At 36.9% G+C, this 16,295-nt stretch overlaps 1 protein-coding gene across 4 annotated transcripts in view; it reads left to right on the top strand.

The window, feature by feature from the left end:
• The window catches only part of CNOT4 (CCR4-NOT transcription complex subunit 4), a 76,656-nt gene that overhangs the window by 38,990 nt on the left and 21,371 nt on the right, over positions 1 to 16,295 (top strand). For 2 of the 4 annotated variants that reach the window (XM_063154788.1, XM_063154785.1), the window contains exons 3-8: positions 1,732 to 1,929; positions 4,627 to 4,713; positions 5,228 to 5,329; positions 6,023 to 6,148; positions 10,699 to 10,823; positions 14,769 to 14,924. In XM_063154788.1, the coding sequence (XP_063010858.1) occupies positions 1,732 to 1,929; positions 4,627 to 4,713; positions 5,228 to 5,329; positions 6,023 to 6,148; positions 10,699 to 10,823; positions 14,769 to 14,924 (794 nt within the window). The remainder of the gene's footprint in view (positions 1 to 1,731; positions 1,930 to 4,626; positions 4,714 to 5,227; positions 5,330 to 6,022; positions 6,149 to 10,698; positions 10,824 to 14,768; positions 14,925 to 16,295) is intronic. The other 2 variants (XM_063154789.1, XM_063154787.1) reach the window with 1 other exon arrangement.

Genomic DNA, 16,295 nt, shown 5'->3' with positions numbered 1-16,295 from the left:
TACTAATACAGATTTTGAGAAGCTCATTAAGTGTAAAATTATTCTGCAGCTCAGAAGTCCTCATATGTAGATGTGTTAAAACACAAGATAATAATTGGCTATAGCAAATCTCAAGTGACCTTACTAGTTGGTTGTTGGTGTTCATCAAGTGCATTTTGAAATCTAAATAATGTATTCAGTGTTAACTCTGAGTTAACTGAGTAACTAATCAGAGTAATACTGAATCTCTTTTTGAGAAGTGCTATGGTTTTGACTGTTCTTCAAGAGTAACTTGAGCCCTTACTGTGTTTTCATGTTAAGGACACCTGCTAAAGTGTCTTACACATTTAAATTCCTTCGTCATACTAAGACATGTTCCAAAGGTCTTGATGTTTGACTGAGATGCCATCTGCTCAAGTCAACTGTAGCATATTTGCAGAAGATATCTTACATGTAGCATAACAATGCTGAACTTTAAACTGAAGAATGAATTTTGATTTGTTTGGGGATATGCTCAGAAGGTTATCAGGTCTGAGCACTTGGTGGCTCTTGGAGTAACATCATGCAACTATGAGGAAGATATGCTTTTAACCTAAACATTTTCATCTGTTGTAGATTTTTCTCAGGTTATTTAGTATGACAGCTAGTTTTGTACTCTTGTCATTAACACAGGACAGTAAGGAAAAAGTTAAACTCATTTTTGTTGGACTTGCACACTGAAAGCTTTGGTTATAGTCGTACAAGCAAAGACCTTAGTTCAACATACTGGTGAGCTTGAGCTTAGCTTCTTTGTCTTAAGTCTCTGTCTTAATTCACATCTCCTGTACTCTTCTCATTTTTTACTTCTTGGTGTTTAGAAACTCTTCTTTCTGTTTGAGATATGTTCTATGTACTTGTTTTTGTGCTTAGCATTGCTTTCTGTGTGCAGTGTGAAACCTCACTTTTCAGTCTGAAAAAACTGGGGCAGGTAAGGAATGTGGGACTGCTTTGAGGAGTAATCTGGGGCAGAGGACAGTGCACTGTACTCTCCAAGACCCAGCTAAAATAGTGCCTTTATAGCGTGAATAGAGCAGTCTTTTTCGGTAACTCTGAGGATGCTTGTACTTCTCTTGCATACTTTGAGATTAAAATATACAGTGTTATATCTGTGAGGAGTTACCTGTAGGGATGGAGAGACCAAATTTCAAACTTGTACATAAGCATGGTGAGAATACTGTCATTAATTGTGTTGAAATCCCTCTCTTCACTAGAAATTAACCATGTAAACTTTGAGTAGTATGATGATGTTACTGTCTTGAACTTAGTGGACCACTGAAGCTACATTTGTATTTTAATTTCTTATCTCAGAAATACTTAAAGATACTTAAATGTCTTGAGTATGTTCAAGTACCCAGATCTGTATCAGAAGTAAATATAAAGTGCATGCTTTCATCCTGCTTACACTAAGCTCTTGTTAGTGTAAGCTGTGTTGGCTGTCATGTTGCAGCTGCTTGTGATGTTACCAAACTGACTAGGCAGCTGGGTTAGAATTTGGTTGCCCACGTCAATATTATGTCTATAAACAGAAGAATTCCATGTAAATGCAATTAGTTTACCCTTCCCAAAGGACTGAGTATGCCTCTATAATGTGAGTGTCCGTAACAGTCAGATCAGTATAATAAAGAAATTTTTACATTAAAACATGGCAATTAATGGTTTTCAAAGGTGTTGTTTCTTACATGGGTTGGTTTTAATGCTGTTTGTTATGTTTAGCCATATCCAGAAGATCCAGCAGTGTACAAACCACTCTCCCAGGAAGAGCTGCAGAGGATAAAAAACGAAAAGAAACAGAAGCAAAACGAGAGGAAACAGAAGATATCAGAGAATCGCAAGCATTTGGCCAGTGTACGGGTTGTACAGAAGAACCTTGTCTTCGTGGTAGGGCTATCTCAGCGCCTAGCAGATCCAGAGGTGAGCAGTTCACTCTTGCAGATCTTGCTCTTAACTTGATGCCATGAAACATTGGAATATTCTTGTGTTTCTCTGAAGGGTACAAAATTAAGCTATATCAAAATGGTTTGCTGCTGTGAGGCCTCCACTTATTAAGGAAATTTAGCTTCCTGCTCCTTAGTACCCTCAAGAAGTGTTTGTCTCTGTCTTAGGGAGTACAGGTGCTCTGTGATTTTTTTATTTTTTTGGGGAAGGGGGGAAGTTGTTCTTTGTTTAATGATAGGAACTTGGTTTTAAGCTAAAAATAAGCATAAGGGCTTTTCAGGTACTCTTTTTCCTAGGCTGGATCTGCTGGCACTATACAGCTAATACACAGTGTCACACAAACATGTAGGGACAGAAGAAAAAAGCCAACCCTTGGAAGTATATACTAGGAAGAACCATAAGGATTATGTCCTTAGGAAGTTGTGGGGAAAAAGTTAATAAGAGGAAGACCCCAGAAAAAGTTGGCCTACTACTCTGCATCATCAAAAATAAGGTTTTCACTGATTATATTTAAAATGCTTTATTATTTACTTCCATCATCAGTCATAGGGGCAGGTGGCCAGTGGAGTAAGTGCTAATGCATAAAAGTATCTTGAATTAGAATATGGAGGAAATGTACTACAGGGTAACATAGATGTCTTTAAAATTACAGTGCCAGATTAAATTCACTTTATCAAACTAAACTATCTGGAGAAGTCTCAAACAGAAGTGGGTGTTTCTGAGGTCTCAGAGTATAGTCTGTATTTTGCTAGACTGTTAAAGAACAAGTGTATAAAGCAAAGCTGCTTTTAGTGAAGGAGAACAAAAGGACGGATAAGAAGGGAAGACAAAAAAATCAATTAAAACTGATCTGGTGTATAACACTTAGTGAGTACTGAAATATAGCAGCAAGTATTTGCAAGCAACTGTCAGCACTGGCTTGGGGCTATTTTACCATTTAAAAATGCAGTATGAATTTATTATTGAAATTTAATTTCTTTGACCAGATGGAGGATTTGTAATTAAGAGAAATAGTAGTAAATACAGTTGATTTTTATACTTTTTTTTTTACACTTCAGATAATTTTACACTGAATATTTACAGTAACTAGGAATGGGTTTATTTGGGGGATGGGGATGTGCTGCACTAGGTGTATTGGTAGCAGTATTCTCAGTGACACACCAGAAAATAGTGTGTACTTACTGAATGTTGCATATAGCACAAGGTGACTTGATCTTCAAGAAACTAAGCCTGAGAGAAATGAGCTAAAAAAAGCATATACTATATTCAAGTTTTCTACTTAAGCAGGCACAAAACTCCTTCATAAATTGAGATTATTTGGAATGGGAACTTGGCTGTCATGTCCTGTTTCTGGAAATAGGTCGGTGGATCATAGTGGAGTGAAGTGGATCCTCTTCTGTTCTTGTGCTCTTAGGAGAATTGTGAAGGCTGTGCTGTCATGTTGTACCAGGAGTATAATCTGCAATATGCTTAGGTAAAAGGGAGATTTCTTTAGGAGTGTCATTATCTTCTGGAGTGATGCCTTCAAGGGGGGTTGTAGTATGTTTCAAGAGGATGTAGACCAAATGAAGAACAGTCAGAAGAGACCAATGAATGCCTGGCTATCTATACAACATAACCTGTAGTTATTTGGGAGGTTCCCAGTGTGATGCTGTTAGTTCTTGAAGGCATTGATGCCTGCTTGGGAAGGGAGAGGGGCAGTTTAATTCTTGGATCCGTACAGTTCACCTCCATTATCCAATGCTAATATGAAGATGGAGCAGAGGAAACATATCTTCCTTTATAACCTCTCAGGTTATTTTCTAGAACTAGAAATGCCCTTATTTTGACTATCTTCAGTCTGAGTAGTCAGTACTTTTGTACCTTCTTCCATCACAGAACGGGGAAAAATGGCTTTTGGTATAAATGTCAAATATATAGCCAGTTTCATTGGTACACAGGTAATGGTTATGCAGCAGAGTTGCTTAATATGCTGGTGGTGTTCTTGATTTGCCCAGGGTCCCTAAATGATTTGTCAGTACTAACTGATCCCTGGAAGGGCAAGATGAGTATTTTTTTTCCTTTATAGATGTGATCATCCCTCATTCATTTCAACATGATAGTGATTCCAAAATGTTTTTTCTTGTCCCTAGAAATTTTCCTTTGTCTTCCTTTACTTAGTCTGGTCTTGGGAAAACTTGAGGTTATCTTGAGCTAATTGGTTTACTCCCTTTTTTTGGAGTGTGGGGAATGGCAGTCAGGATTCAGCATTTTATACCTAGTAATTAATATAGCTGAATGCAAGTTTAAGGCGTATTGGTATTTGGAAATGAGAATGAATGTGATTTTTATTTTTTAAATCAAATTATAAAACAGGTTTATACAGGAACTTCCTATGCTGAATGTAATGTGTTTTGCCAGGGTGGGATTTGAGTAATCAGAGTACTGAAAGAATTTTTTAAAATACAACATGAAATGTGGGATATTTGTGATTAAAGTTCTGCAGTGGCAACATACTTTGTATGCAAGTAACCATATTTTTATGTGGGAAAACAAATCTAAATCTTTGTGCTCTTCTTTTAGGAGAGACCTGATTTTTATTAGTTAAAGGTTTTAGCTGCACAGTTTCACAGAAGAATAGGTACACCTCTGTATGAATTTTAAGTTTACCATTTGAACTTTCTTTTCTTGTAGGTTTTGAAACGACCAGAATATTTTGGGAAGTTTGGTAAAATACATAAAGTTGTCATTAATAACAGCACATCATATGCAGGCTCACAGGTAAGTCAGAGGTTTTTGTAATTTTTTTATTTTAATTCCTTTAGAGAATACATGTGTGCAGAGTGATTCTAGGGCTCCCTATTTCTGATTAAGCAATAGGTAAGAGTGTAAAAAGAAAAAAAGGCCTTGCAAGAATCAAACTACCATTAAGTTACTGGGACATTTTCCAGCCAGACTCTTAAAGCTGGATGCAGAATTCAACATGGAAAGATGGAAAATTGAGAGACAGGATGAGAAACTTTAAAGAAGCAGCAATATAGCATTTAGTCACTAATCTGCATTTTGGGGATAGAATGTCTTTTAAGTATTTTTAGAACATTAATGCAACATAGTGATGGATTTCCTCTTTTCATTCTTTATGTATCACAAATGAGTTTTTATGGCTTCTACCTTTTTTGTCAGTTTCTTGTTAAAAACATCAAGCCCTAAACATACCAGTTTATTGAATGATTGGCTAAAAAGGTGACTTAATGGGGAAAGAAGAACAAGTAAAGAGTGTGTGTTTTCTTCCTAGGGTCCAAGTGCCAGTGCATATGTAACCTACATCCGGTCAGAAGATGCCCTCAGAGCCATACAGTGCGTCAATAATGTGGTGGTAGACGGCAGAACACTTAAGGTGGGAATGTTTATATGCTCTTGCATATGTGTTCTAGAACATTAATATCAGGGATTGGCATACAATTTTGTTTGTGTTGGCTTTTGACTTCTTTTCCTGGTATTAATCTCAAAATGGAAGTTCAGTGAGCATCCAGCTGGCAGTGTTTTGGTGGGTTAGCAGATAACTTCTTAAAACAAAGTTTGAGGCAAACAGATGGACCTCCTGTCCGTGCTCATGGTGGCTTTTTTGTTGTATAGCATAATAGTACAATGTGAAAACCCCCTGTTTGCTTTTATAGAATGTTTCTGTAGTCCATACACCACCCCTCTTAAAAGCTCCCTTGGAAATCAAAGGTTTTTTCCCTTTTGGTGCCTGTGTAAACAGGTCTTGAGGCTGATTTGGCCAAATTGGTGGCTATGGAAAATCTAGTTACTATTCATTTCCTGACCCTGCTTACATGTCTCCTTATGATTATGCGAATATTTACTGAGGCTCTTACATAGCCATTTATTTAGATTAGGATGCATTTTTATTTTCATCCAATTATCTAATCCTCAAGAATATATGTATTTCTTACAAATGGACTTTTATTCCATCTGCATCAAAAATTCATTATGGTGGAATTTTTATTATTGAGGTAATTTTTTAGATAAAGTTATATCTTATATGGTTAAAAGCATTCTTAACCTCCAGTATTTTTTTTTCCTTCAGGCATCATTAGGTACAACAAAATATTGCAGTTATTTTCTAAAAAATATGCAGTGTCCAAAACCAGACTGCATGTATCTACATGAGCTAGGTGATGAAGCAGCCAGTTTCACAAAAGAAGAAATGCAGGTAAGTGTAGTGAATAGGAAACACATGAAATGTGCCACATATGTCTTACTGTTTATGATTTAGTCTAATATGTGTCATGTGTTGCTGAATGTTAAGGCAGTGATGAATTTTGAAATCCAAGAGGTGATCAACTAGTTGGATATTGCAAAGAACAGTTAGGTCAAGTTCTTTCATTGCATGCTGTTTTTAAAGTCTGAGAAGTCCAGTGAGTGTTCATAAGGCAAAAAGATGGAGATAAACTCTTAGCCTGGAATTCAAACAACCTGAGCTAACTACTTTCCCTTTTTTCATACTAAAGTAAGGTAGTGTCATTTTTGATCTCTGTGAATGAAGTTAGTTCAGATCTGGGTTTTATTGTAAAATTGGTGTGTGGGCAGTTATCATGGATTGGCTCTTGTGCTGTGACTGACCGTGCTGTCTGAAGCCCAATAACCCTCCTAGCCTGTGAAGCATTTGCAAATAAAATGTTGAGGGTTACTACAATAGCACATAAAAAATGGTGATGGGATTTTTTTTTACTATCTCAACATCAAAATGCTTATTGTCTAGAGTAGGGAACCAAGTAAATGGATAGCTGTACTGTCTCAAATGGGGTACATTTGGAGCACACCATTTCTGGTCTGTCTCCATCCTCCTACATGAGGTGTGGTAAAGCTGTTAAACTCAAGTATGCCAACTTTGCATCCATGCTATCATTTTTGCATGTGGTCTGTCCCTGAGCAGAGGGTCCCCACCCTTAGTGCCAGCACAAATTTTGTTCTAGTAGAATTTTCTTTATATGTTAGGCTGAGGTAAGCTGGAGAATAAAGAAGAATGTCCATACCTATTAAATACTTTCCACAAATTATTTCTGAGGATTTCAGCAGATAATGGCAGTAGAAGGAAAAATTCAAGGACAAACTAGGCCACCTTCCCTGTATGTTTTCCTGTATTTCTCCCACCACCTAGATCTGTTACGTATGCATGTTTGGGAGTATGTTCCCATCTAGTCTTTTTAGTTTTTTATAGACCTGTCAGCCATGAATTTTTTTAATCCATTTTGAACCTGTGGATACTGCCAACTCTTTAGTCTTTTGTGGCAGCAAGCCCCAGAAATTCACTAGCTGTTTTGTATAAAGTGCTTTCTTTTGCCTGTGTTGAACTGGGAACTAGTTTGTTTTGTCAACTTTCCCTTAATCTTAGCTTCATAGTGCTTGCTGAAAGCGAAACCCCTTATTCACCTGATTCATTGCCTTTCTGATATGGCAGAACTTGATCTAGTCTCTCCCAGTTTTCTCTCCAAATCATAGTTTCTGGTCTTATAAAATTTTAAAGCAGTTGCTCCATTTCTGCAGTGTCTGTTGCCCTTCTCTGTATTTTCTAGCTGTGTCTTCCTTGAGATGGAGAGATCAGATGCATGATGTGGGGGAAGCCAAGTGTAATTTATCAGTTTTCAATGTGTTGTATTTAGTGTGATACATGATTTTTTCCTTTTGTTTTAATTTACTTGAAGTGGCCTTCTTAGTGATGCCCAGCGCATCTTTTGTGGCTAGTGCATAATCAGCTAACAGTTTCAGAGCTCTGTTGGCAGTAACCTCAGCATCTTTATTTCTGAGCTGTAACAGCCAGTTCACAGATCAGGAGTGGGTTACTATGGTTTAAACTGCTTTTCCCTTCTTGTGTTACCTGACATGTCCTTGGTGAAGCTTATTTGCCACCATTTGCTTATTTACTGATTTCGCTGGGTTTTCTTTGAAGCTCCTCATTATCAACGTGGCAGTTTATTACTCAAAAAGCTTGATATTGTCAGCAGAGAACTTGCTTTTAAGGCCTTTCTCAGGCATGCTGATGGTGTTGCATAGAACTGATGCCAGTCATCAGTCCTCGTTGCTTGCTTCTGCACCCTAAGAGTTATACTTTGAACCATCTTCAATTCAGTCTTTCTATGTTGCTCTCTTCCATGGCAGATTAATAAATAGCTGGTGTGAAACCTTATCAAAAATGTCTTCTTTCAAAGTTTTGTGGAGCCTCTCTATTTATGTTTACTGATTCTGTGCATGTTAGTGAAGCAGGATTTCCCTTTACAAAAGATACTTAAATTCAATCCCAGTGGTTTGTGTTTATCCATGAACTTCTATTTTTAAAAATTATTGTTATTGTTATTATTATCATCTTGTAATCTTTGGAAGGATGGAGGTTTACTTAGCAGCCTGTAGTTCACAGAATCTTTTCTACAGCCCTTTTTGTGGAAGTCAGTGGCAAACTGTCAATCCTGTGGCCTGACTGCTAGTTAAAATTGATAAGCTATGTACCTTGGTCAGGATTTCATTTTCATGTGTGAGTTTCTTCAGAAGTCTTGAGTGGATTTTACATCATCTTGGTGACTTACATGACTCTTCCTTCCCTGTTCCTTGTTATATTGCTTAAACTTTTATTGAATTTCATATTGCTTTCTTAAGAGTAATTGGAAATTATACACCTGCTAAGTACATTGTTCTTTTGGTGTGCCAGCCTTTCTGCATTTGTGTGTCAGTGAATTTCCAGATCCATTTAATGAAATTGGATGTTCATTGTTTCAGACTTTGACTCTGTATTTTTTCAAAAAATTGACAATGGATGATTTGTATTCTTGGTTAAATAATTAATAGATCTAAACATAGTGATAAAATAAAAAGAATTGATAGAACTCCAGGGAGTCTAGGAAAGTGAAGTTGAGAATATCAGGTGGGTTGGAAATGCCAAGTTTGGCCTCTGGGTTGTCTGCTATAAATAAAATAGAATTACTACAAGCTTCTATATGGGATTTTAATATGTTTCTTTCTTGCATTTGTGTGGCAAATAAATGAACTTAAGACTGACCACTGATGTACCTGGCTGTGATATTGAGTCTTTAGTCACTGAAGCAAATTGAGAGAGCCAGAGAGGTTTCTTCTTACTCATCTGCTTAACGTTTGCAAATTGTTAATTGTGCAAATCTGTGCATCAGCCTAGTTGCTACAGTCATAGTGCATGGTGAAAGAAGCATTTCCAGGGTGCAGAATATCTCAAGGTTTGCATTTAGGTGAGCCATACTGTAGAACCACACTTTTTCCTACTTTAGGTAGCGGCTTGGATGTAGACACTGACCAAATGGGTAAGATGATGCATACACCACATGTTTCCATCCTTCTTGAGAGGTTTGTAAGTTGACTACATAAGGACACATTCAGGATCAGTCAGTAATGGAGAATTGGAGGATTAAGTAGCAAAAGAATGGAGTCATTGATAGGGTTTTACCTGAAGTATTCCAGTGAGATATGCAATTGGCCTTCTACAGGCATCCATAAGGGAATGTAGTTTAGAATCAGTACTATTTTTTGTATTTTGTCTATTCATGCATAAATTTTTGTAAAAAAAAAAGTTATATTTTTCTTTTAGGTCGTAAAATTTTCCTAGGGTATGTGCACATTGACTGTGCATTAATTCCATTCTTGTTCCAACAAAATAGTAAGGAATTAATGTTACAGAGAGTTAAATTTTATATGTAGAAGTAGTGTGAGAGCTTCTTAATCAATACTGAAGATCATAAATTTGGTGTTTCAGATTTAAGATTCAGAAGACCGGACTATAAATCTTGGCACTTGTTTCCTTTGCTAGAGGACATCTAGTATCTGGAAATGGTAGAGAAAAACTATTGACAATTTCAAATTCACTGGTTTATTTTGTATCTTGATTCAACTCATAATAAAACTTAACTTTCAAACAGTAATTCTTAGGTTGGAATGTTGTAGCAACCTACAAAAACCATGAATGCTCATCTTGGAATTCAGATGTTACTGTAAGTGTTGGGGGTAGGAGTAGATTTTGCTGGTTTTGTTTTTTGTATTAAGCCACAGAATGTTATCTGCAAGCTAGACTGAAAAACACTCTTTTCCTTCACTTGCCATATTCTAGTACTCTGGAGCTGAATTGGACCTCCACAATTCCTGAAAGCAAGAAATTGTTCTCAGTTGATTCAATTAGCTGAAAGAATATTTCAGTATTTCAGTTACTAAAAAGAATGATTTATCAGTTATTGCTTAGAATATGCTGTTTGTCATGTCATACACCTCTGCTGTTTTATTAAGCTAATATAAAATTGCTTTCATTTCAAAAGAACTTTTTGTTTCAAAGGAACTCTTTATTCCTTCCCATCTTCTGAAAAGCTTAGTATGGTTGGAATATGAAATGCAGACTGCCTTGGAAATGTCACTGTTTGTGATTTCTATGGTATATTTGTGAAGCTCTTGATTAGAACTGAGGAGCAAGTTCTAATAAGGTTGTCAGTGCTTTTCTCATTTAGAAGTCTCAAAAAATATAAATAGTATAAATAGGTGATTTTTTAGGCAAGCTTTAGAGCTGTTGAGGTTACATCTGTGCTGAGAGTGAGAAGCACTGTTTTGAGTTTGGCAGGAGTGAGCTGATAAGTTGCAAAGGCTAAAATTGTAAGCTTTGGGACATAAATATGGGCATATTATATATATTTAAAAATTATAACCATAAATTTATATATTATACCAGTATTCATTCATTGTGAGTTTCTCTTTCCTTAGGCGGGTAAGCACCAGGAATATGAACAGAAACTACTGCAAGAATTGTACAAACTAAACCCCAACTTTCTCCAATTATCTACGGGTACAGTTGACAAGAACAAGAACAAAGTGACAGCACTGCAGAGGTACGATGCGTAAGTACTGGTGCTGGACTGCCTGGTTATTCTTTCTGGTTATTCCAAAGAAAACTTTTATTCCTATTTCATGCCCCAAATTGCCTCCTGTTTGTAGTACCTACTATATGATAAAATCTGATAGGTGTTCTCTGGAGAGACATATTGTTTAGGAGTGATATTCTCCAATTTAGAATGTTCCCTCTGAAGCCGCTCCACATTCCTCCCCTTGCCCTGCCCTGTACCAGGCAGGAGAGGAGAATTGGAGGCACAGAAGGTAAAAATCAGAACAATTCATTGGAAACAGCAGTGAGATAAGAAAACAGTAACAGCAACAGTACAAATGACAGCGGGTACAAGAAAGAGTCCAGTGATTCACAAGTGATTGCTCACCCCACAGAAGCCCCCAGCAGTACTGACACGACCTCTGCTAGGCCATGCTGTCCCAGAAGAAAGCCTTTCTCCAGAAAATTACTTAAAGGTCGTGTGGAATTGTCCTAGGCATGCCCATTCCTGGCCACTGCAAAAATTAACCTTGTGCTGGCCAGAACCAGGACACATGCACCGCTTTGTTCTAAAACAGAGCGTGTATCTTCGGAAAGAAATGTGTTTTGCGTTTGGATCAGTAGTTCAGAACAAGGTATTCTGAAAGAAAACCTTTGTGTTTTATATTTGTAAAACCAGATGCATTTTTTAAAGACCAGATGTGTACTTTCTTGGTATGATTGGTATCATTGTGAATGCAGTCTGTATTTTTATAACTGAGCTATCTTATAACCTTAATATGTTTTTTTGCATCATGATTTATAGTGCAGTCTGTATATTTTTTATTATGTTGTAACTGCAGATATAACTTATTATGCCTTGCTAAAATAATATTCTGTTGATGTAGTTTGTTCAGTAAGTTATGAAAAGATAACTGTCTATATGAGCATGTAGTCACACAAAGATAAATGAAAGTCTGAGGTTACCAGTCAATTATTCATTCAGATGTCATATGTAAGATAAAGAAATAAAAACTGTTGACAATTTTTCCACTCCTTTTTGTAGGAGTTTGATAAAGGAGATGAGCAGAGCAGAATGTGAAAGTTAGATTGCACTTCATATGAACCTTGACCTTGTATTTAGGGTTTTTGTTGTGTGCCAGTTCATGCACTACTGTGTTTTTCAGACAATAGTTTGCCAGTGGCAGCATCACTGCACAGCCCTCTAAGCAAGACAGTGGGTACTATATCAAAAATACTGTCAATGGGTCTTGAGTGAGCAGAACACAATTCTGAGAACTGGTATTCCAGCTGGTGTACTGGGACTATTTTCTTTCTTTTAATTTCTGGAGGCAGTTTCATATGCACTTTGACTGCAAGTGGTCAGGGCTTCCAGAGGGATCTTTTTCCTTAAGGACAGAGCTGCTCCCTGTTTCTCAGGCACTGGTTCAATATTGACTTCAAAGGTAAAGTGTAGCAAGCAAAACAAATACACTAGTTCTTGAACTTGGGTATTGATGATTTCAAGTTTGAAATCTGAACTAATTTTAATTAGAAACCTGATTAGATCCCAGCAAAATAAATTGTACCAGTGTGGGAAGAATGCACTATCTGAAACTGCAGCAAACTTTTATGCCTTTATGAAGCAATTAGGAGTTGGAGCTTGGCCAGTCTGTGATGCTTACATTTAGCACTTACAGAGAAAATGGCATGTAACTCTAAAGGCAGCAAGTGGTAATTTCTGGAGGTAATTTCTCTTGTCAGTTGAACAGCATAATCACAGCTTGGACTCCTCTGTTCTTTGCTAATGCTTAGGTACCACCTTTAGGGTTGCAAAGTGAATTTCCTGCAGCTGGGATTTGGACGTGTTTTGTCGTTGCTTTTGCACTGGTGAATGAATGCACATTGTTCTTTCGCAGTTTCTACCCAATTGACTTCTTGTAGGATTGTTTTTGTAGGATTCATTGATAGGGTATTCATATTTCTAGCAGTTTGTCACAACCTCTGACAACTGCAAACTGGTTCTTGTGTTTCTGGGGTGCAGAATTTCTGTTTCATAACAGAATGGAACAGAAGTTGAGCTCTAAGTAGTAGATACTTAATTATAAATATCCAGTAGTAGAAAAGAGTTTGTTAAACTTTTAAGTGTTTTTCTAAAATTGTTCTAATTTGAAAGGTCCTGCTTGCAGACCTTTTCTTCCTGTTGAAGACAACTGTTAAAATCCCCAGGGTCACACTGTGTACTCATCTCCTGCTATGTTACTTGATAGTTGTGGTGACTCTGTTCTCTTAAAATTGGAGATAGACTCCACATTTAAGACAGATCAAACTTTTTTTATTTCCTTGATGACATTTTTCTGAAGAGCTGAAATGAGTGTTTTCTTATGCTACAAGAACAACCAACTATTAAGCACATACTGATCTTTTAGAGAACAGCCCTGCAGAGACATGCAGCCTGAACTTAACTAAAACAAAAAAACCCCCACACACAAAACCCCCCACCTCAAAATACACACCAATTTGTTTCTCTTTTCCTTTTTCCTTGGATGCAAAACTGACTTTTAACTGGCATTTTAAAGTTTGTTTTGGTGTAGAGATGGCTTTGCACTGTAGCATAAATTTGGTTGTTTGAAATAAATGGATTGACAATTTTCATAATCCAGATTTCAATTCATTTTTGTACAATGACACTATTAAATGACAGATATGCTGCTGCTGTCTCTTCTTTACCTGATGTTCTGTATCTGATCAACTCATTAGCTCTATCTTATTCCAGATGTGAGCAAAGCCGAGATGAGATCTGTAGATCAGGTCAAGGTACTCATCTATGTACATATTGTATATGTAGCTGAGAACAGATGGATACAGAATAGCAAATCTTAAAATACTGAGATTTGAGAGGAGCTACTATTACTAATTTTATCTGAGTAGAAAGCATTTGTGTTGCTATAAGCAGTTAGTGAAATTTCCAGATTCTGGCTGTGAAATTAGTAAGTTGACCTAAAAATGTAGAGTAAGTGTTGGACCATGTAATAGAAATATACCAACGTAGGAGTGCATCAGGAAGGGCATATATATTAAAATATTTTGGTGAAAGCTGCTTTATTACGAAGACAGGACTTGGACACTAAAACCAGCTCCTCATAGAAGCAAATGGAAAGCTACAGGTAACGTAGAAGAACACAAAAGAAGATATTATTATAATAAGATTGCAGGGTTGACAGACAAACTGTATTTGAATCCATTTGGTTATAGACTATATTCCATTTTGCTTAAATTTGTACAGAATGTAACTATTTACAGCAAAAACTTGGACTTTGAGTCCTCTCTTGAACTTTTTCCAGTTCTAATGGGCACTCTAAAATGAAATTTAATATTACTTTATAAAAGGGAATTAATTATGGTAGAAATGAAGGAAGGAGTAACTTGAACCATGTATTTGTCTGGCTGATCTCTTGGTCTGTTAGTAAAGCTGTGGACTCCTCTGTAGGTGTGAAACATAAAACTTCATCTGTTATGGCCAGGCATGATAGGACCTGGAATATAAAACATATTAAAAAAAAGTATGACTTAGCTCATGACTTACAGAACTTAAAAATAGTTATGGGCTAAAGCAAGTAATTCTGAATGAGGTATACAGAGGTCTGGACACTTGAACTATTGATGGCATTTTTCATTTTTATTTACATTTTTTTCCTATTCCTCAAACGGGCAAGTTTGGACTTTGGGATTGGCAAAGCAGCTATCTATTCAGGAAAGAAAACAGAATTCCCTCTGGTTTTCTCTCTACCCTATCCCACTAATTTTTTATGTCATCACCTTTTAAAATTTGAAAAATAATATCCAGATAAATCTATTCTTACGGATTGTCTGGCACAAAGATTTATTTCCCCAGTGTTTACAATTTTTAAAACACTTTCTTCATAACTTGAACTCTTCTATTTTTTTTTATTTTACTCTTGCCTTTTTCCAGACCCAACAGTAATAACAAAGATGCCTGGCCATCATTACAGAGTTCAAGTAAATCGGCCAACGGTTTAACAATGGAACACAGGAAAACGCCTCCTATATTAGAAAATGGCACAGACCCAGAACACATGACTCCAGATGGTGCAGACTCAGATTTCGGGTAATTGTGCTGCCTTTTGTACTTCAGACAGCTTGCTTTCTCTCTCACTGATTGGTGTGGAGGGAATGATTCTTCAGTCTCTCTGGTTGGAGAGCTGGATACAAATCCTGATCAGGTCACAAAAAGCTGGGCTTAGTGTAGCCCGTGTTAAAAAGTCTGATTGGCACACTGTGCAGGAGAACCCTAACATGAAGTTAGTGACAGTACAGGTAATGGCTGAGGGGAGCAGAATGCCTGGGGGATCATCAGCTTATACAGCTGCACAGTCCCAGTCAGAGCTGAGTCCTTCCTTTTTTTCCATACCGAAGCTTCCACAAAAATAATATGCCATTTGCTGTACATCAGGAGGTTTGTCACTTGGAAAAGCTTCAGTAGAGGGAAGTTAAATGTTAGGGCTAAAATATCTAATTTCCTTACAGTGATGTGTTCCAGAAACACAACACAGAGGAGAGGGTTCCCCAGTTAGCACTCAGAGGGACAATAGGGCAGCAGGTTGAACTGAGGCTTCTTTGTGTAGAGGAAGTAATTCATCTGCTTACAATCATCTCGTATTGCCAGCCAACTTTTTTTTTTTTTTTTTTATGCCCTTCTTGAGTAGAACTGGTGTCCTCTTCCACCTTATGCATCACTAGCAGTTACAGTCCTAGTCTGTAGTCATGCTGGTTTGTTTTTTATGGACCCCTTTAGGTAATAAACATTAGGCTCATTCAGAGGTTGGATGGGAAAAAAGCAAGGTAAACCCTAATATTTGAAGCAGTGGTGCTGCTGATTAGGTAGCCAGTCTTCATTTTAAATCAATATTGAACCAATGCATTAAAATGGAGAGCATTGTTGGAAGTGGTACCTTCTTGTTAGGCTAAATAGCAGTCCCCTTGAGGAGCAATCAGAGAGCCTGGGAATTGCATCTCAGTAGTGATGTGCGATTATTTTTTTTTTTCTGAAAATAATGTATTTAATGTAAATAAAAATATTGTAGTCAATAGATAATGAGCCTTATTCATTCCTGAGGACAAGAAGTCTGTCTTGCAAATAAAAGCTCCTTAGAAAGGTTCAAGTATAATAGACATTTTCATCATTTAGATTGTCAGTAAAAGTTGTCTTACTCATAGCTTTTTAAACTGCAGTAGGTGAATGTTAGCACTGTAGGAAAGGAATTTGGCTGGAATATCAGCTCTTCAGTCAGAATTGATTGTGTAATGAAGAGTCTACAGCAGATTTCTGTGCTATAGGAATTTAGAAATTACTAACCAAATGCAGTGTGTTTCAATTGGAAGAGCTTTATTCATGCTGTTGAATCACTAAGCAGAGAGGATTTGTAAATCTTCACTGGAGTAGTGCAGTGATTTTTCCTTTATAGTCATAAGTATTTCA

Source organism: Melospiza melodia, chromosome 4, assembly GCF_035770615.1.
Source record: "Melospiza melodia melodia isolate bMelMel2 chromosome 4, bMelMel2.pri, whole genome shotgun sequence".
NCBI classification, from domain to species: Eukaryota; Metazoa; Chordata; class Aves; order Passeriformes; family Passerellidae; genus Melospiza; species Melospiza melodia.
This window is presented reverse-complemented; position numbering and strand designations above follow the sequence as displayed.